Here is a 27144-nt window from a genome sequence, read left to right as displayed (position 1 = left end):
TGCGCACTGGGGTATCGCGGACGAACGTGCGCGCTAGGCGAGTCCCCTCAGAAGCGCATGCTCGTGGGCTCGCGCGTGCACGAGCCTCTCGCGCCAAGGTGCGCGCGTGCAGCGTCCGAGGCGGTTGGTATCGAGAGTCGATGAAGCGTGATTCGAGGTGACTTGGGGGGAAGCACGCGACAAAAGGATGATTCCGAGAGCTCTTCTGACACCAAAAGGGCCCTGGTGATGGCTGGGGGCAGCTTTTCGGAGCCAGATGCACCAGGGCCCCGGGGGCCCCCACGGCCTTAGGCCGGGCGGGCCGGTGTGTCGGAATGCGAGTCGGGGGAGGGCCGGGTGGAGCCTGAGCCTGGCGGGCCGGCGCCCTGCCCCGGGGAGCTCGGCCAGCTCGGCACCCCAGGCCTTCCAAGTCCTGGGCCCGGGCGGTTCGTCCTGGTTGTCCCAGGCGCTGTGGTCCTGAAAGGCCTGGGACTAATCAGGAAGTCGTTGCGGAGGGTTTACATTAATCGGATTGCTTATTAAATGTTTACCCCTCCTTTGCTGCCGGCTGCGAAGTTCATTACGTTAGAAATCAACACAAAGTCTGCAGTTAATAGCCCTGATTTTCCCGGGTTTGGAAAAACCAGCCCTACCACCAGCGAGAGGGCCAGCCCATGCGTGTCTCACTGATGGAGAAGAGAGGGAGAACTTGAATGGCCCTAGAATCTTAATTTTTTTTACTTGCAAGAAAACTTAAAATGGATTTCAGACAGCCCCATACCATCATGAGCATTGCCAAGGTAGTTTGTGCCCATCTGAAAAGACCAAGAGACTATTAATAAGGACTTTCTAAAAACTTGTCAAAGTAATACATGAACAAGATTTAAAAATCAAATGGTAAAAAAAGATTTCTATGAAAAGGCATTTTTCTGCTTTATCCTTTCCCGCTCCCAGCCTGTCTTCCCTGAGGCAACTACATTTAACCAGTAGTAACAATAATAATAATTTCTTAATGACCATCTCTCCTTGATACAGTTTTGACTTTTTTAATTTCCTCCTGTTGCTTCACCTTCCTCATTACAACGTCTTAACACTTCATTATAAGTATTTTTCTAAAAGTCATTGTTATTGTGTAACATATAAATGTTATGAAACTAGCTTGGACATTTTTGTCATGAATAATTTCTAGCTAATGTTTCTTAGCTGAATTTAATTTAAGCATCTGTTTTTGGTGAAGTGGTTAGAATTTCGAATACTCTCTTTTACGGGTCAACTTCAAGTGTAATTATGATTTCACTTTAGGGCATGTGGGATTTAGAAAGGAGCAGTGAAAATTATGAAATTATGAATGTATCCTTTGGATGTTAAATCCATTGCACCAAGCATGAGCTGTGTGATCTGCCTAGAGATCAAAGGTATAATTTTGTTTTGTTTCGTTTCACAATTCGCTTTAATAAAAGAGATTTCATTTCCCTCAAATGATATTTCTTCATAAGTGCTTGAGAAAAATGGGTAATGCTGTGTAACTCCAAAGCTTTGATTGCATACGTGTGTTTTTTTTTACTCCCATAGGCAATTATTTCCAGTCAGAGAAGGAAACCAGAGCCTGGCATTTTCACCAGCTTTTCACCTGCCATGATCAAGTGCTTGTCAGTTGAAGTACAAGCCAAATTGCGTTCTGGTTTGGCCATAAACTCCTTAGGCCAATGCGTTGAGGAACTTACCCTCAACAGTATTGATGCTGAAGCAAAATGTGTGGCTGTCAGGGTGAATATGGAAACCTTCCAAGTTCAAGTGATAGACAATGGATTGGGGATGGGGAGTGATGACGTGGACAAGGTGGGAAATCGCTATTTCACTAGTAAATGCAACTCAGTACAGGACTTGGAGAATCCCAGGTTTTATGGTTTCCGAGGGGAGGCCTTGGCAAGCATAGCTGACATGGCCAGTGCAGTGGAAATTTCGTCCAAGAAAAACAGGACAATGAAAACCTTTGTGAAATTGTTTCAGAATGGAAAAGCCCTGAAAGCTTATGAAGCTGATTTGAGTAGACCAAGTGCCGGGACAACAGTAACAGTATTTAACTTGTTTTACCAGTTACCTGTAAGAAGGAAATGCATGGATCCTAGACTGGAGTTCGAAAAGGTTAGGCAAAGGGTAGAAGCGCTCTCACTCATGCACCCTTCCATTTCTTTCTCTTTGAGAAATGATGTTTCTGGTTCCATGGTTCTTCAGCTCCCTAAAACCCAAGACGTGTGTTCCCGATTTTGTCAGATTTATGGACTGGGGAAGTCCCAAAAGTTAAGAGAAATAAATTTTAAATACAAGGAATTTGAGCTTAGTGGCTATATCAGCTCTGAAGCACATTACAATAAGAATATGCAGTTTTTGTTTGTGAACAAAAGACTAGTTTTAAAGACAAAATTGCATAAACTCATTGACTTTTTATTAAGGAGAGAAAGTAGTATATGCAAGCCAAAGAATGGCCCTGCCAGTAGGCAGATGAATTCAAATCCTCGGCATCGTTCTACCCCAGAACTCTATGGGATATATGTAATCAATGTGCAGTGCCAGTTCTGTGAGTATGATGTGTGCATGGAGCCAGCAAAAACTCTGATTGAGTTTCAAAACTGGGATACTCTCTTGATTTGCATTCAGGAAGGAGTGAAAATGTTTTTAAAGCGAGAAAAATTATTTGTAGAATTGTCAGGTGAGGACATTAAGGAATTTAGTGAACATAATGATTTTAGTTTATTTGGTGCTACTCTTCAGAAGCATGTGTCTTCTGATGAGAAGCGTGACCAGGGCAATTTCCAGGAAGCGTGTAATAACATTTTGGATTCCTATGAGATGTTCAATTTGCAATCAAAAGCTGTGAAAAGAAAAGCTACTATAGAAAATATAAACGCACAGAATTCTAGCGATTCAGAAGCTATCAAAAAAGATACAAACAATTCATTTTTGTACACTTATGAATCAGATGGCCACAGCCATAGTAAAAGGACAGAGTCATCTATACAAAACAAAGATAGCTCTTGCTCAGACTCAAGGATGTTAGAACAAGAGACAATTGAAGCAACAGAACCAGGGGGAAATGAGAAACATGAAAAATCTTGCTTAGAACATAGCTCTTTAGAAAATCCATGTGGGACAAGTTCAGAAATGTTTCCAAGCCCTTTTCAGACACCACATCACTTTGAGGAGAGTGGGATGGATCGAGAAATACAGAAAGTAAGTACTACTGTTAATGGTATGGCTGCCAACATCTTCAAAAATAATAGAATTCAGAATCCACTAGAGAGATTTAAAGATACCACGGAAATGGGATACCAACCTCCGCCTTTTGAGACAACATTACTGAGAGGACATAGTGCTCAGATAGAGAAAGAGAAAAGAAAAAAAGAACCTAGTGATTGTGGAAGAATAAACGTTTTTAGTTATGGACAAGTTAAATTATGTTCCACTGGCTTTATAACTCATGTGGTACAAAATGAGCAAACTAAATCAACTGAAACAGAACACTCATTTAAAAATTATGTTCGACCTGGTCCCACAAGTGCCCAAGAAGCATTTGGAAATAGAACATGTCATTCAGTTGAAACTCCAGACATCATGAATTTAGCCAGCACTTTAAGTAAAGAATCTGCTCAACTGCCCAACAAAAAATTTTGCAGAGCAAATATAAGTTGTGGGCTAGAGAACGAGCCTATAACAACTTCTAAAAATATTACTGTATTTCAGGAGGGTAGTAAAAAATCACATACAGGTTGCTTATTACCTGATACATCCTCTGCTTTCCCTTGGTATAAACATTTGTCAAATGGTAGTAAGAAAGCAGATAAATTGATTGGTTCCTCCAAACCCGTAGTGCATAAGAAGCTAAGCTTGAGTTCACAACTAGGATCTTTAGAGAAGTTTAAGAGGCAATATGGAAAGGTTAAAAATCCTCTGGACATAGAAGTGGAGAAAAATAATATTGAAGTCACTACCCATCTCAGTCCTCAAGGTGAACCTGACATTCCACTGAAAGATAAGAGCCACTTGGACAACTCTGATATTTGTAAAATCACTACTGTGGAACATAATGATTCCAATAGTAGTTGTCAACCAGTAAGTCACATGCTTTACTCAGAGAAGTTTCCATTTTCTAAGGATGAAGACTGTTTGGAACAACAGATGCCTTGTTTGAGAGAAAGTCCTGTAACTCTACAGGAGTTATCTCACTTTAATAGAAAACTTTTGGATCTTGAGAAGTTACCTGAATCACTAGCCTCTAAATTATCCAGACTGAAGGGTTCTGAAAAAGAAACTCAAACAGTGGAGGTGACGAGTCATTTTAATGAACTTCCAAATTCAGATTCCAGTAGGAAAGGCTTGTGCAGTGAGTTAACCCTAGAGTTTTGTAAGGTATTTAAAAATGAACATAACAAAACAGAGAGTGGTATCATCCCAATGTCAGATTCTGTCACACAAGATGATTCCTTTAATACAGATAGTGAAACATATTCTGACAACAGTGTAACAGAGAACTCTGTGATTCCAGAAACTCCTCTGGTGTCACCCTATAATAATTCTAAAGTTATAAATAAAGATTCAGATGTTCTTATCAGAGCATCAGAACAACAGAAAGGAAGTCCTGACTCTCCCAGTAGAATGTTAGTGAGTCAGGTAGAAGATTCCACGGGCGACCAAAATGGAATTTGTTTTCACAACAAGGAATCTAAAGCAAGAGCTTGTTCTGAAAATGAAGAGTCAAACATGTGTTCTTTGGATTGGCAGCAGCATTTTGATGCAGCCCTGGGAAGAATGGTTTACATCAACAAAAGGACTGGACTTAGCACATTCATTGCTCCTACTGAGGATGTTCAGACTGCTTGTACTAAAGACCTGACAACTGTAGCTGTGGATGTCGTACTTGAGAATGGTAAGTATAAGTGCTCGCTGGCACGAAATGCTTTTGAAGATGGGATAATGGGCAAGGAGTAAGACACACACTGTTCGAAGAGGTATCTCAACAGACAGAACATTTTGAAAACAAGTTATAAAACACATGTTGTGTTTTATGGTATGTGAAGATTTTCTAGGTCCAACACATTTAGATGTAGAAATACAATGAAAAATTGATATAGGATACCTTAGTGTGTGCATATGTGTCTAGGGGTGCATGTGTGTGCAAGAAGAAAGAGGGTGAGTCAGTCAAATTTTAATGAAAATATACTATTAATAGCTGGGGAGAGCCACAGGACTTTCCTATCCTACTTTCCCCTGCCTCCCAAATACACAGCTTTCCTAGAAATTTGTCTTGTGTTTATTTAGAGACAGAGTCTTGCTTTGTCACCCAGATCGGATTGTTGTGGTACGATCATAGCTCACTGCAGCTTCAAACTCCTGGGCTCAAGCAGTCCTCCTGCCTCAGCCTCCTGAGTAGCTGGGACTACAAGCGTGTGCCACCAGGCCCAGCTAATTTTTCTTATTTTTTATCGGGATGGGTTCTCATTACGTTGCCCAGGCTGGTCTTAAACTCCCGAGCTCGAGTGATCCTCCCGCCTTAGCCACCCAAAGTGCTGGGATTGCAGGCATGAGCCACCACACCTCCCAGAAATTTATCTTTAAAGACACCTGCAGGCTGGGCACGGTGGCTCACACCTGTGATCCTAGCACTCTGGGAGGCCAAGGCAGGAGGATTGCTTGAGCTCGGGAGTTTAAGACCAGCCTGAGCAAGAGCAAGACCCCTATCTCTACTAGAAATAGAAAAGTTAGCTGGGTGTCGTGGTATGCATCTGTAGTCCCAGTTACTCAGGAGGCTCTACTTGGGGTGACACAGTGAGACTCTGTCTCAAAAAACAAAATAAAATAAAGGCACCTGCAGTGCCAGTGTGGTATTATCCTGGACGTTTCTCTCGTGTTCCCAGGTTAAAGGCCAGAATGATTCTGTAATAATCCTAGGTTTCCCAGTGAGCTCTATGGCTCAGTACAATACTATATTTATGAACTTTTTTCCAGAAAGTAAGACTTGACCATAAATTTTTCAAAATATAAGTTAAGTATACACTTTCATAACTATACTTTTCAAATGTACTTTATTTTAAAGCATATGGTAATCCACTTGATCTGTTTATGGGATAAGTAGCTGTTATTCAGGAAGACAATAATATGGCTTTTAGATCATACCGCAAGGCTACATTAGAGCCTGGACTAGGACTCTGGGTTCTCAGGTCTCAATCAGCGTTAAAAGTGACATTGTTTTGGCAGTGTGTTGAGAGCCAGATGTTGGGAGATGGTAAAGCTGATTGCTATCTGGCTATAAATCCTGGCTTTGCACTACGAGGATAAACATGAAATCTGCACCCATATTCAAAGTCTTGAATGCTGCAAAAGAATGTAAAGTGTATGAATATAATTGTAAGTCAACTCATAATTTCTCCTTACATGAATATCTCTAGTAAGAAGTTCTGATTTCATTAAGGTTAAATAAGACCTTTACCTTTCAAAGTTTTTTCATTTTTTCCTGGTGAAAAATATAATCACTATAGTAACTTTCAAAGTATTAAATAGGAGAAGACCCTTTTCTTTCAGTATTGCTCCTGAGACTATCAAGTTGCTCTTCAAGCAACTTTATGTGCTTTTAATCCATGTAGTTTTACGTCCTGACATATACTGATTGCTTATCAGAGGTAAATCTAAGGCACTGGCACCTCATCTTCCCGAAATGCAGCTGCTGCTGATGTGATGCCAAAAAGTAACTGGATCACATTATACTGTGAGATGGCTGTTACTAAAACAAAATCTCAGCTGCCATACTCACCAGCGACATCTGCTCCTGTTAAATAAATCTACATGTTTAAAACATTTTAACCAGGGCCGGGCATGGTGGCTCACACCTGTAATCCTAGCACTCTGGGAGGCCGAGGTGGGCGGATTGTTTGAGCTCAGGAGTTCAAGACCAGCCTGAGCAAGAGCAAGACCCCGTCTCTACTAAAAAAAAATAGAAAGAAATGATCTGGACAACTAAAAATATATATAGAAAAAAAAAAAAATTAGCCGGGCATGGTGGCGCATGCCTGTAGTCCCAGCTACTTGGGAGGCTGAGGCAGGAGGATTGCTTGAGCCCAGGAGGTTGAGGTTTGCTGTGAGCTAGGCTAACGCCACGGCACTCACTCTAGCCAGGGCAACAGAGTGAAACTTTGTCTCAAAATAAATAAATAAATATAAAACACTTTAACCTACTTAACTTTCAGGATTAGCATATATTGTAATGAATTTTAGAGGGTCATGTTAAGTCATAGTTTCCTAATGCAAAATATTTTTGGCATGGAAACAAGTTCCATGAAAAGATGGCTCCTCCGCACCCCGCATTCACATGGGATGTTCCCTTTCTGGAAATGGCTGATGTAGAGCCGGACATTAGGACAGTTTTGAACCATACATAAAAAAGGAGATGAATTGTTCAGAGATAAGTGTTACTGTACAGAGGAGAGAATCTATAAAGGTCATTTTAAGAAGTAATATCAAGTCTCCAAGCCCTGGTAATTTTTTCTTTAAAATGTCTTTAACTCAGTTTTTTCTAGTAGCAGTTATAAACCTTATTTCACCTTATCCCTTAATTTTTATCATTTTTAGTTAATCTCTCTTAAGTTTTTGTCCAACAGATTTGTCTTTTTGAAATAACAATTTCATTATGTTTTGCTCCTGTTCAAAAGCTGTCAAATTCAGCAGTTTCTCAAACTCAAATCTGATCATCCTTCAGAGAGAAGAGTAGAATTTGAGCCAGATCTTACCAGACTTTGCAGTTTGAATTGAGAATCATTCATTCATCTGTTCATTTATTCGTTCAGCATTTGTTGATCATTCACAACGTACTAGGTGCTGTCACATTGCAGATTAACTGACTTTGCTTTCAGGAGTTCACAGTCTGCTAGGGAAGAAGACAGCTATCTAAACATAATTATAATAAGATAAATGTTATAATAGAGACATAAATTAGGGATTTGTGAAGGGTGCATCAAGCTATGGGTGACAATTCAGTACCACTGTATGTCTAACATAGGGATTCTCTGGATAGCTCTTTGCTGTAGGGTTTGTCCTATGCATCGTAGGATGTTTAGCAGCATCTGGCCCTTATCTGCTAGATGCCAGTAGCACCCGTCACCAAAGCTGTGACAATGAAAAATATCTCAAGGCATTGCCAAATGTCCCTTCATGGAGAATTGCCCTCCATTGAGAATCACTGTGTCCCTGTCTAGATCATCATTCTGTCTGGTATGGATGGATATGAGACTAAGCATTAGTGTAGATTCCTAAGTTAACAGAATAATTTCATTAAAGAACCTCTGATTCTTAATCTAGTGTTTAGTAGTCTTCCTTATGTCTTGATTCAGTTTGTACAGAGATTTTACGTAATTTCATTTTGAATAGTTTAATTGTGTTTTGATTTTAAATTCCTAGGTTTTTCTTTTTCGTATTTAGGGTTTCAGTACAGGTGTCATCCTTTTAGAAGCAACCTTGTTCTTCCTTTCCTTCCAAGAGCGCGGGCAGAGAGGACTGTGATGAGACAGAATGACAGAGGTAGGCGAACAGGGATTGCCGGGGCACCCAGTACACCCCCGGGTACCTAGTATACACTGTGCCACCTACCTCAGAAAGCAAAGCAGGGCTGCATTAAGCTTGATCAGTGCCAGCTGTGCCTTACTGGAACCAGGAATTCCCCACGGCCCTATTTAACAGCAGAACTAAGTAATTCAGTGCATGCATTCAGATCAGAAATTACTTTTCCAGACTTGAGGTCAATATTTGGTGATTATGCATAGTCTGTGGTGTCTTGTGATTGGGGAAATGTTTCTTATTTTTAAAAAGATTGGAATTACACTCCATGTTGTAGTAGTTTTATCTAAGCATCTAAGCAGAACCCTTTGAAAAAAGTTAGACATCTATTATTTTTCATTTGTTTTCAAGAATACATAAGGTAGATTTTACCTAAAGGCAGTGAGGCTACTAATTGGAGCCATAGTTTCTTCTGGACTGGAATTGTATTCTGAAATATCTCTTGTAAATAGTTTGGAGAAAAGCTATAATGTCAGAAGATAGTTTAAAAAATAACAGATCAAAACAATTTAGAGATACAGCAAACACTGAACATTTCTAGAATATAGGAACAAAGCTTCTGATCTTTGATCCTGAGGCTGCAGCTCACCAAACAGGAGACGCCATTCCCTCTTTTCCCTGGGACTTTTGATGCCAACTTTACCTGTCTCCTTTTGCCCTAGATACTGTGGATGATCCTGTTGGTAGCGAATCGCTGCAGTCTTTATTCTCAGAATGGGACAATCCAGTATTTGCCCGTTATCCAGAGGTGGGTCTACAGCAATTTTTCTTTGCCTGTTAGTTTAAAATTGGAATTTCAAGCCAGGCCCAGTGGCATGTGCCTGTAGTCCCAGCTATTTGAGTATCACTTGAGCCTGGGAGTTTGAGGCCACAGTGTGCTAAGATTGTGCCTGTGAATAGCCACTGCACTCCAACCTGGGCAACATAGTGAGACCCTGTCTCTTAAAAAGCAAATAACTAAGTAAAAATAAAAATAAAATTTGAATTTCATTTAAGCTGGATATGGGCATGGATGACTATACTAACTTGTAATTATGAATGGAAACTGGACATATTTCTGAATATTTTATTTGGAAATTAATGTTTAATGTGGAGAGGAGGAATCAAATTCCTAGCATTTTGGAAGCTCAGGCATTTTGGATTAAACATGTATAATCAATGTGTGAACAGTGAATGTGTTTACCGCTCTTAGGAACCCTGACTTGCAGCTTTGGCAAAGTATTCAGTGTGGTGATAATAAACCTATTATCATTAGATGAAGTGGTGAGTCTCCTACTGGAGGAACAGTTAGTCATTGGACCTGGGTGTATGTTCTCTCCTCGTATATTGTCACAGAATGTACTGTGTGTGTTGTAATGAGGGTGTATAAAAGATGAGCATTTGAGTACTGATTCTTCACGTACAGTGTCTTTTAGGACTTGATCATGGAGCATAGAGAAATGGTTGTTCTGAAACCATACTGGCTTTTGACATTAATTTTGATTATAAACAAATATTATTGTTTAAGACTCATTATTCATAGAGCCTTTTGAATTTCTGTAAGTGCCCCGAATTCAACCCATCACCACCTCTAGTAGGTTATATGAAAATGGATGTTTTTAAAGTACTTTGAGGTCTTTTGTAAAACAGTTCTGCAGACATAAAAAATTAAAATTTAAATGATGTTTTTGCTGGGTCTTTCTAGGTTGCTGTTGATGTAAGCAGTGGCCAGGCTGAGAGCTTAGCGGTTAAAATTCACAACATCTTGTTTCCCTATCGTTTCACCAAAGAAATGATTCATTCAATGCAGGTAAAAGATTGACTTTGAAATCTCATAAACATATATATATGTATATAGCCTAAGCTATACTAACTTGTCTGAAATTGGATTTATTTAATTATATAGACCGACTTGATCAAGGTATGTGTGTGTTTTAAATCTTACTAGAACTTTCATCATCAGAAGAAAAAGCAAGGGATTAATTATAATTACAAAGAAAGAAATGTCCTTAGTAAAGTGAGCAGGTTTAGAGGGAATGAATTATGGGTTCAGGCTCACAGTTTAGAGGATTGGTAAGGTATTTCTGCCGAGGATTATATATTGACTTTACATTTGATGATAATTTGTAAATCAACAAAGTGCTTTAGTGATATTGTCCTTAAATGTGCAACAATGCCCTTTTTAAAATGGCTCTCTATTGTGTGAGGCTACAAATGCTTGGGAAAGCCCAGACTGAGGAGTTCCATTAACAAAAGGGACCCCCGTCTCATCTGCTTTTCTACTTTGCCCTCTGTTCACCTCTTTGGCTGTCTTAGTCTCCTTGTTTTCACTATGGAAACAAATTAGGAGGTTGGACAGATCTAGGTGAGTGCCTAACCTGGCATTGACCTGGTACCAGAGCAAGTTAGCAGTTGATCCAGAAATAGACCCTGGGGCAGTGGTATAGATGAGGAGGTGTTGGGAGAGCCCCTGTACCTGGATAGAAGAGGAGCTACCAAGGTCTAAAGCCTCCAGTGGCTTTTAATTTACTGCCTTAATGGACTAGCTCCTCCAAAATGTTTTTTCTGGCTTTTGCAGACATTTTTAAAATTTATTTCAGCCCTATTTGTTAGCAGTCTCTGCTCATATTACCTGTTATCAAGAGTCCCTCAGTTGGGAACATCTCAGCTCTGTTCCAAAGCATCATTAGCACCTTTGCGCGTGCCCATTCTTTCTCCCTTCCTGATGACTCCTGGGGTTCCTCAGCACCTCAGCTCAGTCTCAGATAGGAGTGTTCTAATGCAAACAACTCTAAACAGAGTACAGTTTGTCTCTTTCTGTGCAGATAAGCCTCTGTTAGTTTTTATTTAGTGCTCTACCACTTATTTGAATGTATGGCAGGTTCTCCAGCAAGTTGACAACAAGTTTATTGCCTGCTTGATGAGCACGAAGACTGAAGAGAATGACCAGGCAGGTAGGAATGGACTTTAGCCTCGATAACTAACCTGCTGGTCTTCTGATAAGCTTCTTTTAAGGTTATGTTTGGTATAAAATACTGTTTCAATGATTTGGACAGATTAGATAAAGCCAAATCTAAATTACGAATATTGCAAAACAACAGTTTTTAAAGTACATTTAGTTTTATGTACATATACACATTCTTATACATAAGATACACACCTAAGATGACGAAGTAGTTACCTTGGGAATGAAAATGGGGGTGGGCAAAGGGAAAATTTCATCTTCTACTCTTTAAAATATTTTATAATTTGTGACTTTTTAATAATATTTTATTTCCCTTTATAATAATACGAAGTTTATATAACAAACTCTGCTAGGTTTATCAAGAGTTACGTAGAATCTCTTGGTGACATGCTCCAATGAAACAGTAATAGTTTGTAAATAACATTAACTCATTCAAGAGATATTGATTGAGTGCCTGTTATATGCCTGGGACAGTACCAGGTCCTAGGGACACCACGCTGGGAAAAGATATATATGCAGGAGAAACAGGTAATTACCCAAACATACAAAATTTTAACCCTTGCTCATGTTATGTTGGAGAGATACAAGATGCTGCAGGAACCTGTATTGGGAGATTTGATTTCGTCAGGGAGTTCAGGGAAGCGTTTTTTGGTAAAATGAGGTCTGAAGTACGAATATGAGTTAACTAGGTATAGAAGGGAGGGAATAATATACGCAGCTTGTGATATCCTCTTCTCAGTGAGCAGAAGCAGGGCAAGGACAACTAGAGAGGAGGCTACAACATTAGGTAGGAGCTAGATCTTAAAATGCCAGTTAACACCAGCGAGAAACAATTGGCAACTTTTTGTTTTCTGATGGTGTTTTGGGGATGGACATGTCATATCATATTTGCATTTTGAAAAGATTGTTCAGGTTGCAGTGTGGAGAATGGATTAGGAGTAGGAGTGGATTTCCAGTAACTGCAGAGAGACTGTTAGGAAGGTATTTCAATATCTAAGAAATGATGGTTAGCTGGGACCAGGATGAACTAGAGAGAAGTGAATGCATTGGAAAGATACTTAGGAGATAAAGTCTCCAGGGCGTGGTGATGGACTGGGTATAGGGAAGGTATGTCAGAGACGTCTCCTAGTTTTCTGGCCTCCTAGCTGGGTAGAGCAGACAGGGAGGGTGAAAATCGTGAGTTCAGTCTAAATTCTCTTTGAAATGTTCAAGAAGAGATGTCACAAAGGTGGTTGAATATTACAAGTGTGGACTAGAGAAGTGTTCTGACACAGAGATATAAATTTGAGTTGTCAGCATATAGTTAGTTGGTCACTGAAGTCCTGAGTACAAATTTTATCACCTACAAAAAGAGTGACGAGCAAGAAGAGGTCTTGAATCTAGAATAATTTCAACATTGAACAGCTGGGTAGAAAAGGGGGAAGGAGCAAAAGAGATTGTGAAGGAACAGTTAGAGAAATAGCAAGAAAATAGAAGAATGTTGTGTTGTAAAGCCAAGACTTCATGCCAAATGCTGAGACATGAAGTAAGATGAGAACCGTTTGATTTTGTGTCGATGGAGATCAGGAACTTCAGCAAATGAGAGCCGTTTCAGAGAGGAGATGGGGCGAGATGTAGATGGCGCTAGTGGCAACTGCAGGGAGAGACTCAGAAATCTGTCTGTAACGTGGAAGAGAGGGACTTGTGGAGGGAGAGGGGGAGAAAAGACCTTTGTTTTTTAATGGGAGAATCTCAAACACATTTACAAGGAATGCTTGATAGTATAAGGTTCCTGAAAAGGCCTGAGTGGCTGGGAGTCCTGAGCAGGAGTAGAGGACTGGCTCGAGGTTGGTGAATCAAAGGTGAATTAACCTAAAGGCCTGTCAGACTTATCATGAATATGGAATTAGTGAAGGTCAAATTCCTGCAGTTTTACAATTTCTAGAAAATTGATAGAATTTTTAAAAGTGTTGATTACATGGACTCCTTTGTTGTTTTTGAGATCCTCAAATCTCTATTAATGGGACTCAAGATGGATGTAGCAACAAAATCTGCAGATGTTCACAGAAGCAAAAGGGACCTATTTAAATTTCTCTTGAGATTTTTATATTATCATTAAATTAGTCAGATGCCATCAAAAAATGCTCTTAGATAAATACATTTTTCTAAATCAAAATGCAAGTGTTTTTTTTTTTGTTTTTTTTTTTTTGAGACAGAGTCTCACTCTGTTGTCCAGGCTAGAGTGCCGTGGCATCAGCCTAGCTCACAGCAACCTCAAACTCTTGGGCTCAAGCAATCCTCCTGCCTCAGCCTCCCAAGTAGCTGGGACTACAGACATGCACCACCATGTCCGGCTAATTTTTTCTATTTTCAGTTATTTGGCTAATTTCTTTCTATTTATAGTAGAGACGGGGTCTTGCTCTTGCTCAGGCTGGTCTCGAACTTCTGAGCTCAAGCAAGCCTCCCGCCTTAGCCTCCCAGAGTGCTAGGATTACAGGGGTGAGCCACCACGCCCAGCCAAAATGCAAGCGTTTTTACTGTCACTCATAAATACCAAATGCAACCTATTCCTATAATTGAATTACTTTAATTGTGGTATTTGCATATTTTTCATGGACAAATATATTATTGTTTTAAATTATAGTGAAATTAATACCATATATTGACATTTTATGTTACATGTTTTTTGCTTATAATAAAATAGAGTTGTTTAGTAAACTAAAGAATAAGGATTCATTCATTTGCTCTATAAGTATTTATTAAGTGCCTGTTATGTGCCAGATGCTGTTACACATGCTGGGAATATAACAGACAAAAGTCCTTGCCCTCATGAAACTTCTATTCTCTTGTGTTCACATATCGAAACACAGCTTCTGCCATGAGTAAATGACCTTCACATACTCGGCTTCATTCAAGGAATGGAAAATGTCATGCATACTATATAGACAGTAGAAACTATTCCTCCAGTCAAGTACAGCCTTGGTTTCACGGGGTCCCTGACTCTTGGTAATTCATATGGGATCTGGTTTCAAATTCAAGGTTACTCCCTCACAGTTTTTTTTTATTTATTTCATTGTTTTGCTCAATCCAGGATGTTCAGTATTCACCACAACCAGCTGCAACTCCTATCCTCAAAGGATTTTAAAATTCAACATTTTGGGTGCCATTCCTGGGGTTGAACATGCAGTCAGAAAATTTATTTCCTTTTCTTTCTAAGTCTTAAGCTGTCATGCCATGAATTTGATGGTATCATAGAAACAATTTTTTAATCTTAATATTTTAGTAGAAATAGGAAAAATAAGCATTACCTATTATGATGAAATTCAGGAGGAGAACTTTTATTTCAATATAATCAATAGCAATGAAACTCTACCCTTCTGTCAAAAGTAATAAAATTTCAAGCTAAAAAGGGATACTCATGTCATTGAGACTCAGTCCTCCTGTCCATGAGAAAGGGATTTCCCTGTAGGTTGGCTTTTGGGGTCAGAACATTCTGCCTCGTTGCTTGTACTTGAGAGTCCAGCGCCTTGCCACTCAGAAGTGTGGCCTGTAGACAGCATCACCTGGGAGTTTGTTAGAATTCCAGAAGCTTGTGTCCCACCTCTACCTCCTGAATTAGATTCTGCATATTAATAACAGCTGAGGGTGTTGTGTAAACCCCTGAAGTTTGAGAAGCCCCAGGCCAAGGCAGGGCAAACTACAGCCTGTGGGCAAATCCAGCTGTGGCCTGCTTTTGTACAGTCAGAGAGATAAGAGTAGTTTTCACTTTTTTTTTTTTTTTTTTAAGAGACAGGGTCTTACTCTAATAGACCCAGGCTGGAGTGTAGTGGCATGATCATAGCTCACTGTAACTCTGAACTTCTGGGCTCAAGTGATCCTTCTGCCTCAGCCTCTTGAGTAGCTGGGACTACCAGTATGCACCACCTTGCCCGGCTAATTTTTTAAATTTGTTTGCTGTAGAGATGAGGTCTTGCTATGTTGCCCAGGCTGGTCTTGAACTCCTGGGCTCAAGTGATCTTCCTGCCTGGGCCTCCCAAAGGCTGACATTACAGGCATGAGCCACCACGCCTGACCTAACTTTGTTTTATAAATGAAATACTGATAAACTAAAGAGTTTTTCATCAGGGATAAACTCCTTATCGTTTCCTCACTATTTTCACTTTTTTAGGAAATAAAAGGTACAATATACTACTCAGTGTGTTTTCTCCTGTGCTCGTGTTGTTAAATAGTTAAATGAATTAAGCCTTTTCCCCCTCAACGCAGCATGACTGTTTTAACCTTGATCTGAGAATTTGAAACTCCAGTACTTCTTGCTTATGTAGGTGGAAACCTGCTGGTCTTGGTGGATCAACACGCCGCGCATGAGCGTGTCCGCTTGGAACAACTCATTATTGGTAAGGATCAGTTTGCCACCAGAAAAGATCTGCGACTCCCCAGCAGATTAGCGTAGCTGAAAGTGTTTTTCTAACTGTGGCTGTTGTGAGGAAGCATGAATTACCCCGTATATTTAAAAAATTAAGCTGAAGTCTTCCGGTTTGGCTTCTGTTAGAAAGAATGTAGGAGTTCACTTTACTCATTCAAACAGGTGGGTCTTATTTACGTAGCCAAAGGTATATTTTGTGTATATGTACTATCAATCCAGATGTACCTGAGGATGGGCTGCTTTATTCTGACATTCAGCACAAACCTCCGCCTCTCCATATGCCCTTGTGATCTGGGTGTGCCTTCGTCACAGCTCATCACGCAGAGGCCACCAGCAGCTCAGAAGGCCAGAATACTGCTTTGATTTTAAAATTTAATTTACCTTTGAATAAGTAGTATAATCAAATAGATCCAATTCTGAAAGGTACAAAAGGGAATACAATGGAGTCTCCTGTATATCCTTGTCCCTCATGCCACCTACTTTCTTTCCCCAGAGGCAACCAATATCACTAATTTTTTACATATCTTTCTAAAAGCAGTATATGCTTTTTAATTTAAAAAAATTATTTTAAATGATTATGGGTACATAATAGTTATATATATTTATGGGGTACATGTGATGTTTTGATACTGGCGTACAAAGTGTACTGATCCAATCAGAGTAACTGGGGTATCCATCACTGCAACCATTTATCATTTCTTTGTGTTAGGAAGCTTTTTCATTTTTGCTACCCATTTTTCTCATCGTGAGACAGTGTGCTCACCAAGTGATGAAATACCAGGAAAATCTTCACTCCTGTGGTCAAGTAATAAAAAACCTCAAGTGTCAAAAGGTTAGGCAAGAACCTAGGGAGATATTTCATAGATTAGAATGGCAATGACATTACTACCATTTTCACTTTCCCTTATAAATGAAGGCCTAAGAGTTGGGAAAGATACAGTAAAGACAGTGTTAGAAAACAAATAATACTAATTCTCTTCAGAGACTGGGAAGCCCTTCTGAAGGAATGGGGAGGCTTCTGGAGCCAGAGGATGGTGTGGTAAACCCTTGGATGTCCCCAGCCATCCACACTATCCACCTCTGTCCTTGAAACCACACTTATTAACTATAGGAACATTGAAGTGTTCATGTGAATGTAAGATTTAATTCTTACATTTCTTATTTTGGAAATACTACTAACATTGGTAAGCAAGCTAGGTATTTACCAGTTTGACATTAAAAGTGGAAATCCAAAGTCTAAAACTGAACACGAACACGCTGCTGTGCACTGGAACAGTTAACTCATGGCTGTGCCTTGCCATGCTTCATTTTTATCTCAATCTAGACTTCCCTTCCTATTCTTAACCCACTCATCCTTCTTCCAACAGATTCCTATGAGAAGCAACAGCCACAAGGCTCTGCTCGGAAAAAATTACTGTCTTCCACTCTGATTCCTCCACTGGAGATAACAGTGACAGAGGAACAGAGGAGACTCTTACGGTTAGTGCCAGCACGAAGATGTGATGACGATGGCAGAAATTCTCACAATAATCCTGTGAAGGATAAGCATAACTATTGTTCCATTTTCAGATGAGGAAACTGAGACCAAGAGAGGTCACAGGACTTGTCGTGACATGTATGCAGTGGCGGAGCAGGCACTCAGAGGCAGGGCTTCTGACTCCAAATGCTGTTCTTTCCACTGTATCACAGCCGCTGAGTATAGCATAGAGTTTCCCTGATAATTTTTTCCAGCAGTTGGCTTAGAACACTCTTTTTATTTCTTGGAACAGTCTGTGTTTGTGCTGTGCTGTTTCTGAAAGCAAAGTTACTGCAGTAATTGCTTCCATTCTGCTTTGTCTCGGTGCATTCTAGATTCTTAGTTTTCATTACGATAATCATGTAGGGAGGACAGCAAAACACTGGGATGCAAGGAAGGGGGCAAATCATATAGTGAGTCACAAGATAGGATGCTTTCCCACTTCCGGGCAGAGAAAATTATTGAAAATGAAAAAGAGAAGTGTCTCTCAGTTTATTTCAGGTTTGGGAATATGCTACTACCAATAAATATCTTTCCCTGGGGCATAATTTATATTAGAGGCAGATCCATTTATTTACGTCCCGTTAATCAGGACTTCTCAGTTCCTGGGGCTGTTAATTACCTCCCTGCTTTAATGTTGATTCAAAACACTCTCAGACCTTTTCTTTGTGCCAGACTCCTTTAAGTGCCAGCAACGAGAAGTTGGCAGTTCCCCAGTGAAGGACAAAAACTTAGGAATAAGACTTAGACACAAATTGATTCTGTCAATGGAAAACAGAAGAAGGTTCCATAATTCAAAAAGAAAATTCGATAAGAAAATCCCAAACAAAACGCATGTAAGTGTGAGAAAAACAATACAACTTTTAAAGCCTGTGGCAGCTTTTGAGAAACCATAAAGTAGTATCTGGAACCAGTACTGAAATATGACTTTTACATTTGAGGTTATCTCCTTAGGTGTTACCACAAAAATCTGGAAGATCTGGGCCTTGAATTTATATTTCCAGACACTAGTGATTCTCTGGTCCTTGTGGGAAAAGTACCACTCTGTTTTGTAGAAAGAGAAGCCAATGAACTTCGAAGAGGAAGATCTACTGTGACCAAGAGCATTGTGGAGGTAAGACATAGGTGTAGATGTCGAATATGTCGCTGAGTGATGGTGACCTCGTAGTTTGTCTTGAGATCTCTGTATTCGTCTTTTCTTCAACAAGCATTCAGGGTGTTTACCTGCTGTGTTTCTAGGGGCTGGAAATTTAAAGAATAATTAGCTCAAGGTAAGGAGGAAGGATCTTTAAATAATTATAGTGCAGTGAGATTTGGCTAGCAGAGGTATGTTCACAAGTGTAATGGAAATACTAGGCCTGGGGAGGTGGAGGTCAAGGAAACTGACGTAAGCTGTTTTCTTAAGAAAAGTCTTATAGAATGGTGGGCATCTGCCAAGTACAGGAGAGGGAAGAAGGGCATTCTTGACAGAGAAACAGATATCAGAGACTTGAAGCAGACCCCACGTTTAGGGAACTATCAATGAATACAGGGCTGGGCGCCGTGGCTCACGCCTGTAATCCTAGCACTCTGGGAGGCCGAGGGGGGAGGATCGCTTGAGCTCCGGAGTTCAGCCTGAGCAAGAGTGAGACCCCATCTCTAGTAAAAATAGAAAAATTAGCTGGGCGTTGTAGGGTGTGCTTATAGTCCCAGCTACTCTGGAGGCTGAGGCAGGAGGATTGCTTGAGCCCAGGAGTTTGAGGTTGCTGTGAGCTAGGCTGATGCCATGGCACTCTACCCAGGGCAATGGTGTGAGGCTCTGTCTCAAAAAAAAAATAAATAAAAATAAATCAACACATTGAATGTGCCTTTAGGTGGGGACGTCCCGTGGATAGGAAACTTACAGATCCAACATTTGGAAAAGAAATCCGGGCTGTAGGGATCTATTTGAGAGTTAAGAGTATATATATTTTGATAACATCAGAAGCTGGAGCAGGGCCTAGAGGAAGTGAGATTGTCCAGGGAGAAAACGAAGAGTGAAAAGGAAGAGAGCACAGGACGGTGGCCATGGACGTTGAAATCCACTAAGGAGCGTGGCACAAGTAACCTGCCAAAAAAATAAATAAATAAAAGGAAAAAAGAAAGGAAAGAGAGCAGAGGGTGGAACCCATGGAACACCAGCCTTCAGGCTGCATATATTTTGGCAAAGGTCTGGAAAGCTGCTGCTGAGAGGAAACTGTAAGGATGATTGAAAATATTTGCTCAGAGAGGGAGGAGAGAAATCAGGACAAAGTCATGTGGCCAAAACCAAGGGAAGTTTTAAGGAAGACGGGAATAGTCAAGTAGAGCCTGAAAAGCTGGATTTGGCTGTCATGAGGACATTGGTTATCTTGTGCAGTCACTTCCTGGGGATGAGATGGGGCAGACAGCAGAGCCCGGTGGGTCAGGAGGCTGCGAAGGAGGAGGAGGGGAAGCTGAGCAGACCTTCAGGAACGAGCTGCATAGGGAAAAGAGAGAGGGCGATAGCTACAGGTTAGGGGTGGTCGGGAAGCGCGGGTGGGACATGGGGTGAGAAAGGATTTCTGTTTGTTTTAAGATGGAAGAGACCTAAGCATGTTTGTAGGCTAAGGGTGAGAAGACATTCGAGAGGAAGCGGCAGCCTGCAGTGCCAGCTCTTGGCTCACCTTGGTTTGGCATTTTCCAGAACCGCCTTTGGACCCGACAGCCTTTGCTCTGTTTCCAGCAGAGCTCTTTCTTCCCCACAGACTGATTTTCTCAAAGACCCCTGCTCCAAACTGTCCTCAATCCAAATGATAGGATCTGTTAGCGTCTTTTATTGTAATTCAATCCCTAAATATTTAACCAGAAAATTTTAAGAAAAACTTTTCCTGAAGGAACTTCAAAGACTACTGTTAAGGAGTTTACTTCAAGTTGAAACAAAACTTACGGTTTCAGAAAATCTTGATTACATTAAGACAGGCTGATCAGGAGAGATTTTGTTTGATTCTGGAAGAAGTTGGAACAGTTTTGGTGTTTTGAGGAGATAGCCACATGAACCTAGCAGTTGAAAGATTATTAATACATCCTTCTATAAAGTTCTGTCTTCTGGCCTGATGAATGAGCCTCTTAAATTTTATTTAAATTATTCAGCATTAATTGAACCATTGAAATATGAAATGACCTCAGAATGAGACTGTCTCCCACTTACCAGGCTTACAAACTGAGGTTTTATCATTCCAGATAAACAAGCACAAGAGAGAATACCAGAAAAGTTAGGTTTCATCTCTAGCCACATTAAGCTTTGTTAGTGGGTTGGGTATTATGAGACATCTTTTTGTTTAGGTTTGTTTGGGAAAATATGTGGCTTTTAAAATATATACAATATAGTATCTACTTCTTAGCTCTTGGTGGTGGTAACTGCTCATTTATAAGCACAGCAGACTAGAGTGTATATGAGGAAGGGGAGAGAATTTTCTGACTCTGGTTTAAAAAGAAAATCTTCTGTGTTGTAATCTTGGGAAGCTGATTTATACATAGCCATTTCCAGGAATAAAGATATCCTGTGTTTTCTTAAAAGAAATCAGTAAATGTGCTGTATCTCAAAACAGTTTTTTACTTCTAGAGGTTAAACAAATTGGTAGCATAAAATAGTGTCTGCTTTAAATTTATTTAAAGTTCTTTTGTAAATATTAATATCTACAGGGATATAACTATTGAAAAGATTACCCCAGGGACAGAGACATGCGAGGGAGGAGGAACTACTCACAAAATGCTTCAGAAAATAAGCTTTTTGACCTGAAAGGAATTGTCCCAAAAAAGCCTGTGGGAACTGAAGTGACTACTTATGTTTATGATATTTAAGCAAGTGTTATACTGAGAGCACAGTTGTGTTGATGACTGTTGTGTATTTATTCTTAAGTTTGTATGTAATACCACGCTTGTTCTGGCTAAGATTTTACATACAAACAGACAACAAGAGACCTTCCTGATGTTTTGAACCCGTTGAATCATCAGGGCTACTCTCACCAGTTATATAACCTCATTAGAGCATAAGCTATCTCTGGAGGAAGTCTCAGTAACTAAATAAATTCTATATTTAATAAGAATTCTATTCAGTTGTCTTGGTATTTCTTATTCAAAGTGCCTTACAACAGATACATTTGTACACAAGTGCTGTATTGCTGGAACTTCCTCCTTTAGGAGGCATATTTGAATGAAGAAAATTGGGATATTTTGTTAACTGTGAAAGGGCAAATGCAGCTTAACGTAGATTAATGTCTGTTTTCCTTTTTGCTTTGTAGGAATTTATTCGAGAACAAGTAGAGGTAAGCTTTTCCCTTATTTCGGGGTTTTATATGGAAGTACCACACATAAAAGATTTCATTGTCCCATTTGTTTTTCCTATTAATAATGTGTTTAGGGCTGGGCGCGGTGGCTCATGCCTGTAGTCCTAGCACTCTGGGAGGTCGAGGCGGGAGGATCGCTCAAGGTCAGGAGTTCAAGACCAGCCTGAGCAAGAGTGAGACCCCGTATCTAGTAAAAACAGAAAGAAATTATCTGGACAACTAAAAATATATATAAAAAAAATTAGCTGGGCATGGTGGTGCATGCCTGTAGTCCCAGCTACTCGGGAGGCTGAGGCAGAAGGATTGCTTGAGCCCAGGAGTTTGAGGTTGCTGTGAGCTAGGCTGATGCCATGGCACTCTAGCCCGGGCAACAGAGCGAGACTTTGTCTCAAAAACATAAAAAAATGATGTGTTTATGCATTAGCTACTCCAGACCACAGGAGGCATCCAAGGGACGTTGCCACTGACTGTCCAGAAGGTGTTGGCATCCCAAGCCTGCCATGGTAAGACCCTCAACACAGCGGCTATTGAGTGCGTCTGCATGCTAAGCACTGGCGGGGGTACGGTGATTGCAAAAGGGCAGAAGGCACATTTACTACTCGCCTCTTGGAGGTACAATTAAGATCAAGAAACTGAATACACAAAAAAATGAAGCCTAAAAAAATACTTTTATTAATGCAAAGCAAAATACCAACACATAAATTAGACTATAATGAGACTGACTGATATGAATGGAGGAGTAACTCCTAGAAGAGATGCATTTTGAGTGGAGTCTGGAATGAGCTGGGGGACATGGATTCATAGCATGGAAGGGGGAGTTCACTCCAGGAAGAAGAAATGGCCTATGCAGAGATGCAGAGGTAGAAACAAATTAGTTACATGAGAAGCAGCAAAGAGTATCAAGAAATTAGGCTAGTAAGAAAGAGTCATCAAGGGTTCTTGCTTAAGGTAATATGATACAATATAGAAAATGGTATTAGAGGAACTGGCTCTAGGGATCATGACAGCTACAGAATCCCTTGCAGCTACCATTTGACCACAGTGGGGTCTCCAACGCACTGAGCCGTCCCCCATTTTATCCCTTCCCATCAACCTTCTCCTCGCTTCACTTCCTGTCTTTTCTAGCTTGGTAACCACAGTCCATCCTTAGTCTGCCTCCTGCAGATATCCTAAAGTCCTTTGCCACTTTATCTCATCTTTACCCCTCATCCCTACCCCATCACCACATTTCATCTTCCTACCTTCAAAACGTATCTTAAGTCTCTCTGCATCCATCTCTCTCCACTGCCACCTCCCTTTTTCTTGCCATGGTTGAGTCCTTGGGGGTACTTGGTTCCCCATGTCCATTCTGGCTCCCCTTCAAGCTGTTCTCCCTCAGCACCCAGAGCAATCTTTTTGAAACACCTGTCCAAGCATGTCGTTCTTCTACCAAAATGTGTCAATGACAACCCATTACTTTTAGGATAAAAATGTTATTTTTTTACCATGGCCCACAAGGATCTTCACAATTTGGCCCCTGCCTTCCTGGCCAGTGTCATCTCACATCACTCTCCACCTCGCTCTTTCTATTCCAGCCCGCCTCTTTGGTCTTGTTCTTCCTGTGTGCTACACTTCTGCCAGCCTCAGGGCCTTTGCACCTGCCTTTTCCTCTGCTGAAATTCCTTTCTGCTTCTTCAGTTATTAGTAGCTGTGTCTTTTTTAACCTAAGGTCTCAACTTAAATATCATTTTGCCAGGAAAGCCTTCCCTGATCTCCTAAAATGGATTTGGTATTTCTATTATATAATCATATCTTATATTTTATATTACTTATATTTGTAATGTTTCTTGTTTGTCTCACCTATTAGACCACAAACACCATGGGGGAGAGAGCATCTGTCGCATTCACTGCCTGGCAAACCTCCTGACACAAAGTCTATACTTAATAAAATATTTGTTGACTGGGTGAATTAATATATTCCTAGAGGCAGTTTCTAACAATGCCAGAATTTAGATTATGAAGATTATTATGGAAACTAGAAAAAAGGAAGCAAATCAAATGGACATTGTAAGGAAACAATCAGAGATTGCTATTGGACAATCTGTGGACAAAAGATAGCCTCAACGTTGCAAACCCATAAGGGATAGGTAAAAATATTCCTCTTGTCTCTTCGAGAAAAACCCGGAAAGCAAGACCCTAACAAGTTAAGGAATGCCTCCTACAGGCGTTAGAAAGGCAAATACTCCATAAGGAAAAGCTGAGAGACAGAAAGTCAGTCCTGAAGCCTTAGTTTCATCCATGGCCATAAGCACCGATTTCAAGCAGTATTAAAGCCACATTAGAGAAGCCCAAGAAACATGTTCCTTTTTCCAGATATTTGGCTCTGAACCAGGGTCAGCATTGGTTTTACACCATATACACCATAACCTTCTTGTTTCTCTCTTTCGTTGAGGGGCCATTAAGTTTAATGATGGCCTGAGCCTGGAGGAGAGCTGTCGCCTTATTGAAGCTCTGTCCTGGTGCCAGCTGCCGTTCCAGTGTGCTCATGGGAGACCTTCCATGCTGCCGTTAGCTGATATAGACCACTTGGAGCAGGAAAAACAGGTACATTAGTGAGTAACAGGAGCAAAGGGGTACAAAGTTTATCTTCTCTTTCTTGTCCAGCTCCCACTATCCAAATGTAACGTGTCTTAATCTTTCCAAAGTATGAGTTTTGAAAAATACGCATTGGAAGTTTCATATAAAGCCTCGCCCATTTCATCTTCAGCTCAAATTCATAACGGAGCTTAGACTGAACCATCAGATTATGCACATAATGGCTTTGTATTTTTAAGCTTAACGCATGTACAGACTTATGTATCCTAAATGTCTGTTGCCTGCTAGCTCTAGGTGTGGTGAGATGTGGTTATTCCTGGGGCTACTAAAAGTTGGTAGAAACACAGCAAATTCGCTGTTGTCACAACATAGCTTAAACATCCAGTTTCTTGACAGTACTGCTGGAAATGGTGACCTGTGGCCATAGCTAGCCATCTCCAGGGATCTCTTGAGTTGTGGTTTTAGGGTCACCAGGCAGGGAACCAAGCTTGGGAGATCTGCACATCATGCTCTGGCCCTGATTACTCAACAGCCCACAAACAGTGATGTACATAATGCAATAAAGGCACAGAGTGGTTTAAATTAAGAGCATTTTCTGTCCATGTTATAATCTTTTTTTTTTTTGAAGGGGGGAAGTAGGGAGGGGGGGGTTCCTTTTTTTTTTTTTTTCCTGAGACAGTCTCACTCTGTCACCCTGGGTAGAGTGCAGTGACATCAGCCTAGCTCACAGCAACTTCAAACTTCTGGATTCAAGTAATCCTCCTGCCTCAGCCTCCTGAGTAGCTGGGACTACAGGCTCGTACCATGTCACGTGGCTAATTTTTCTGTTTTTACTAGAGATAGGGGTCTCACTCTTGCTCAGGCTGGTCTTGAACTCCTGAGCTCAAGCGATCCTCCCGCCTTGGCCTCCCAGAGTGCCAGGAGTACAGGCGTGAGCCACCGCACCCAGCCCGTGTTACAATCTTAAAGTGAAAGAGAACATGAGGAGTATAATAGGAATGTCCAAGTTGCTGCTTTCCAAAATCCATGCTTTTGCTTACCTTTCCTGCTAAGGGATATAAGGTCTCTTCTTGCATGGAGTTTTCAGGTACTAATGTTTTCTGACTCATCTAGTTGATTTTACTCCATTAAAAACTTTTTGTTTCACATGACAAAGAAAAAAACAAGAAAACTTGTCCCCATTGCTGAAGAAATGGGAACCTAGACATAAAGTTCTCAATCCCACTGATTCTGAAAAAAATCTATAATCTTTTCTGAATCCAGAAATTAGAAATCTAAACAGATCTGAATAGCTATACTTTGGAAAGATTTGTATACTACCTGGCTTTTCATATTGCTAATTGAAGTTATTCTTTTTCTTCCCATAGATTAAACCCAATCTTGCTAAACTTCGCAAGATGGTCCAAGCTTGGCATCTCTTTGGAAAAGCAGGATGTGATACAAGGCAGAGCCTGCAGCAGTCCATGCCTCCTTGCGAGCCACCGTGAGAACAGAATTACTAATCTACGAGGAATGAAAGGGATGCTAACTGTATGCCCCAGAGCAGCGAGGAGGAGGAGCAGGTACTAGCACGGCCTTGACTGAATCAGCCCAGCACACTCAGCAACTTCAAGTCGGCAGGGCCCTTCATGCCAGTCTTTCCTGAGCAGATGATCCCGCTATAGTCGAGGAGCAGATGAAACTTAAGCTTAAAGACAGTTCATTCCTTTGCATCCATGGACACAGGAGGTTGCCATATAGTATCTACCTTTTGCAACATATTTAGTGATAAAATTAAATTATTAATTGATTGGTTGGTTGGTTGGTATTTGAGGAGTATGGCTTTTGTTTTTGTGCAGTGTTTTCCAACATCCAGATTTACATATATGTAATTTATTTGGGATAGTCTGCGTTCCCAGACTGCCCCAGCGGAGAAGGAGTGGGCTTCTCCACTGCTCCCTCCTTTCCTTGTGTCGTCCTCACGTGCCTCTGCGGCTCCTTCACATGCTAAGTCTCAGGCTTAAAGAGTTTCTCTGCTCTCAAGGAAAATATTCCCTGAGGTCTTCCATCAGGCCTTAGTTAAATTATTTTAGGGATAAAAACTATTGATAAAGAGAAACAAAGACAAGGATAGAATAGAGAAAATTTAAAGTCCTGTTCCTGGTTTTTTGTTTTGTTGTATTGCCTCCTTAAACACTCAGAGACTGATGTTCATATCCCAAACCAGTGAAATGGTGAAAGTACTATGAGCATGATTTTTAAAATATGATTTTTTTGGTACATTATAAAGTATCTCTTTATGTGAAAGCAATTGTCATATCAAAGCACGGCATTATTCTTTCAACCTAACCAGATATGTTCTACACATTTTATTTTCTTTCAGGAGACAAGGGTTCTTTTGGTCCCTTTCAAATGGTGTCTTGGTTTTATTACATTATGCCAATCTAATGGCCTTATAATTTCACTTGAGACTGGGACCGATCTTTCTGCAAATGCTTGTTATGCTACTTTCAATCTGTACTTCCCCCACCTTTTCAGATGACTTGATTTGTCATTATTACGACTAAGTAGACTTAAGTCGTACAGAAGGGAAAAAACCAGCAAAACCCAGCTGGTAATGTTTACTGTGACTGGGGTGCTATAGAATTGGTAAGATGATGCAGTGAGAATTTCCACTTTTTTATTTCCTGGCCAGCCTGCTCCAAATGGCCTTTATATCAATGGAATTTATTTTCCTCATGTTTTAATACAGGAAACAAATTTGTGCTCATGGAAGAAAAGTTCATTTGCCAGCAGCCCTGGCAATGAAAGCATTGCATTCCTT

At 40.5% G+C, this 27144-nt stretch overlaps 1 protein-coding gene across 2 annotated transcripts; it reads left to right on the top strand.

Annotated features, from left to right (window-relative positions):
* The first annotated feature begins 93 nt into the window (after positions 1–93).
* MLH3 (mutL homolog 3) lies at positions 94–26120 on the top strand. Of its 2 annotated transcripts, XM_012656070.1 has the most exons (13): positions 94–157; positions 1552–4903; positions 8446–8544; positions 9243–9328; positions 10265–10369; positions 11441–11513; positions 15826–15897; positions 17294–17405; positions 18397–18556; positions 21723–21746; positions 22192–22270; positions 24199–24350; positions 25709–26120. In XM_012656070.1, exons 2-13 carry the CDS (start codon positions 1615–1617, stop codon positions 25826–25828), a joined length of 4371 nt encoding a protein of 1456 aa, XP_012511524.1. In that variant the 5' UTR covers positions 94–157; positions 1552–1614; the 3' UTR covers positions 25829–26120. The 2 variants fall into 2 exon arrangements, with proteins under 2 accessions (XP_012511524.1, XP_012511525.1); XM_012656071.1 differs by lacking the exon at positions 15826–15897.
* Positions 26121–27144: the final 1024 nt, after the last annotated feature.

Source organism: Propithecus coquereli, unplaced genomic scaffold (genome assembly GCF_000956105.1).
Source record: "Propithecus coquereli isolate 6110/MARCELLA unplaced genomic scaffold, Pcoq_1.0 Scaffold5, whole genome shotgun sequence".
NCBI classification, from domain to species: Eukaryota; Metazoa; Chordata; class Mammalia; order Primates; family Indriidae; genus Propithecus; species Propithecus coquereli.
The sequence above is the reverse complement of the archived record's forward strand: the minus strand, read 5'-3'. Positions and strand labels throughout refer to the sequence as shown.

What these genes read in the sequence shown, in the direction of transcription:
- MLH3 (XM_012656070.1), top strand. Translation starts at nt 1,615, where the DNA reads ATGATCAAGTGCTTGTCAGTTGAAGTACAAGCCAAATTGCGTTCTGGT. An exon ending in TATTTGCCCGTTATCCAGAG is followed by an intron (nt 9,329 to 10,264) that starts GTGGGTCTACAG and finishes GGGTCTTTCTAG; the next exon opens with GTTGCTGTTGATGTAAGCAG. An exon ending in TGAAGAGAATGACCAGGCAG is followed by an intron (nt 11,514 to 15,825) that starts GTAGGAATGGAC and finishes TTGCTTATGTAG; the next exon opens with GTGGAAACCTGCTGGTCTTG.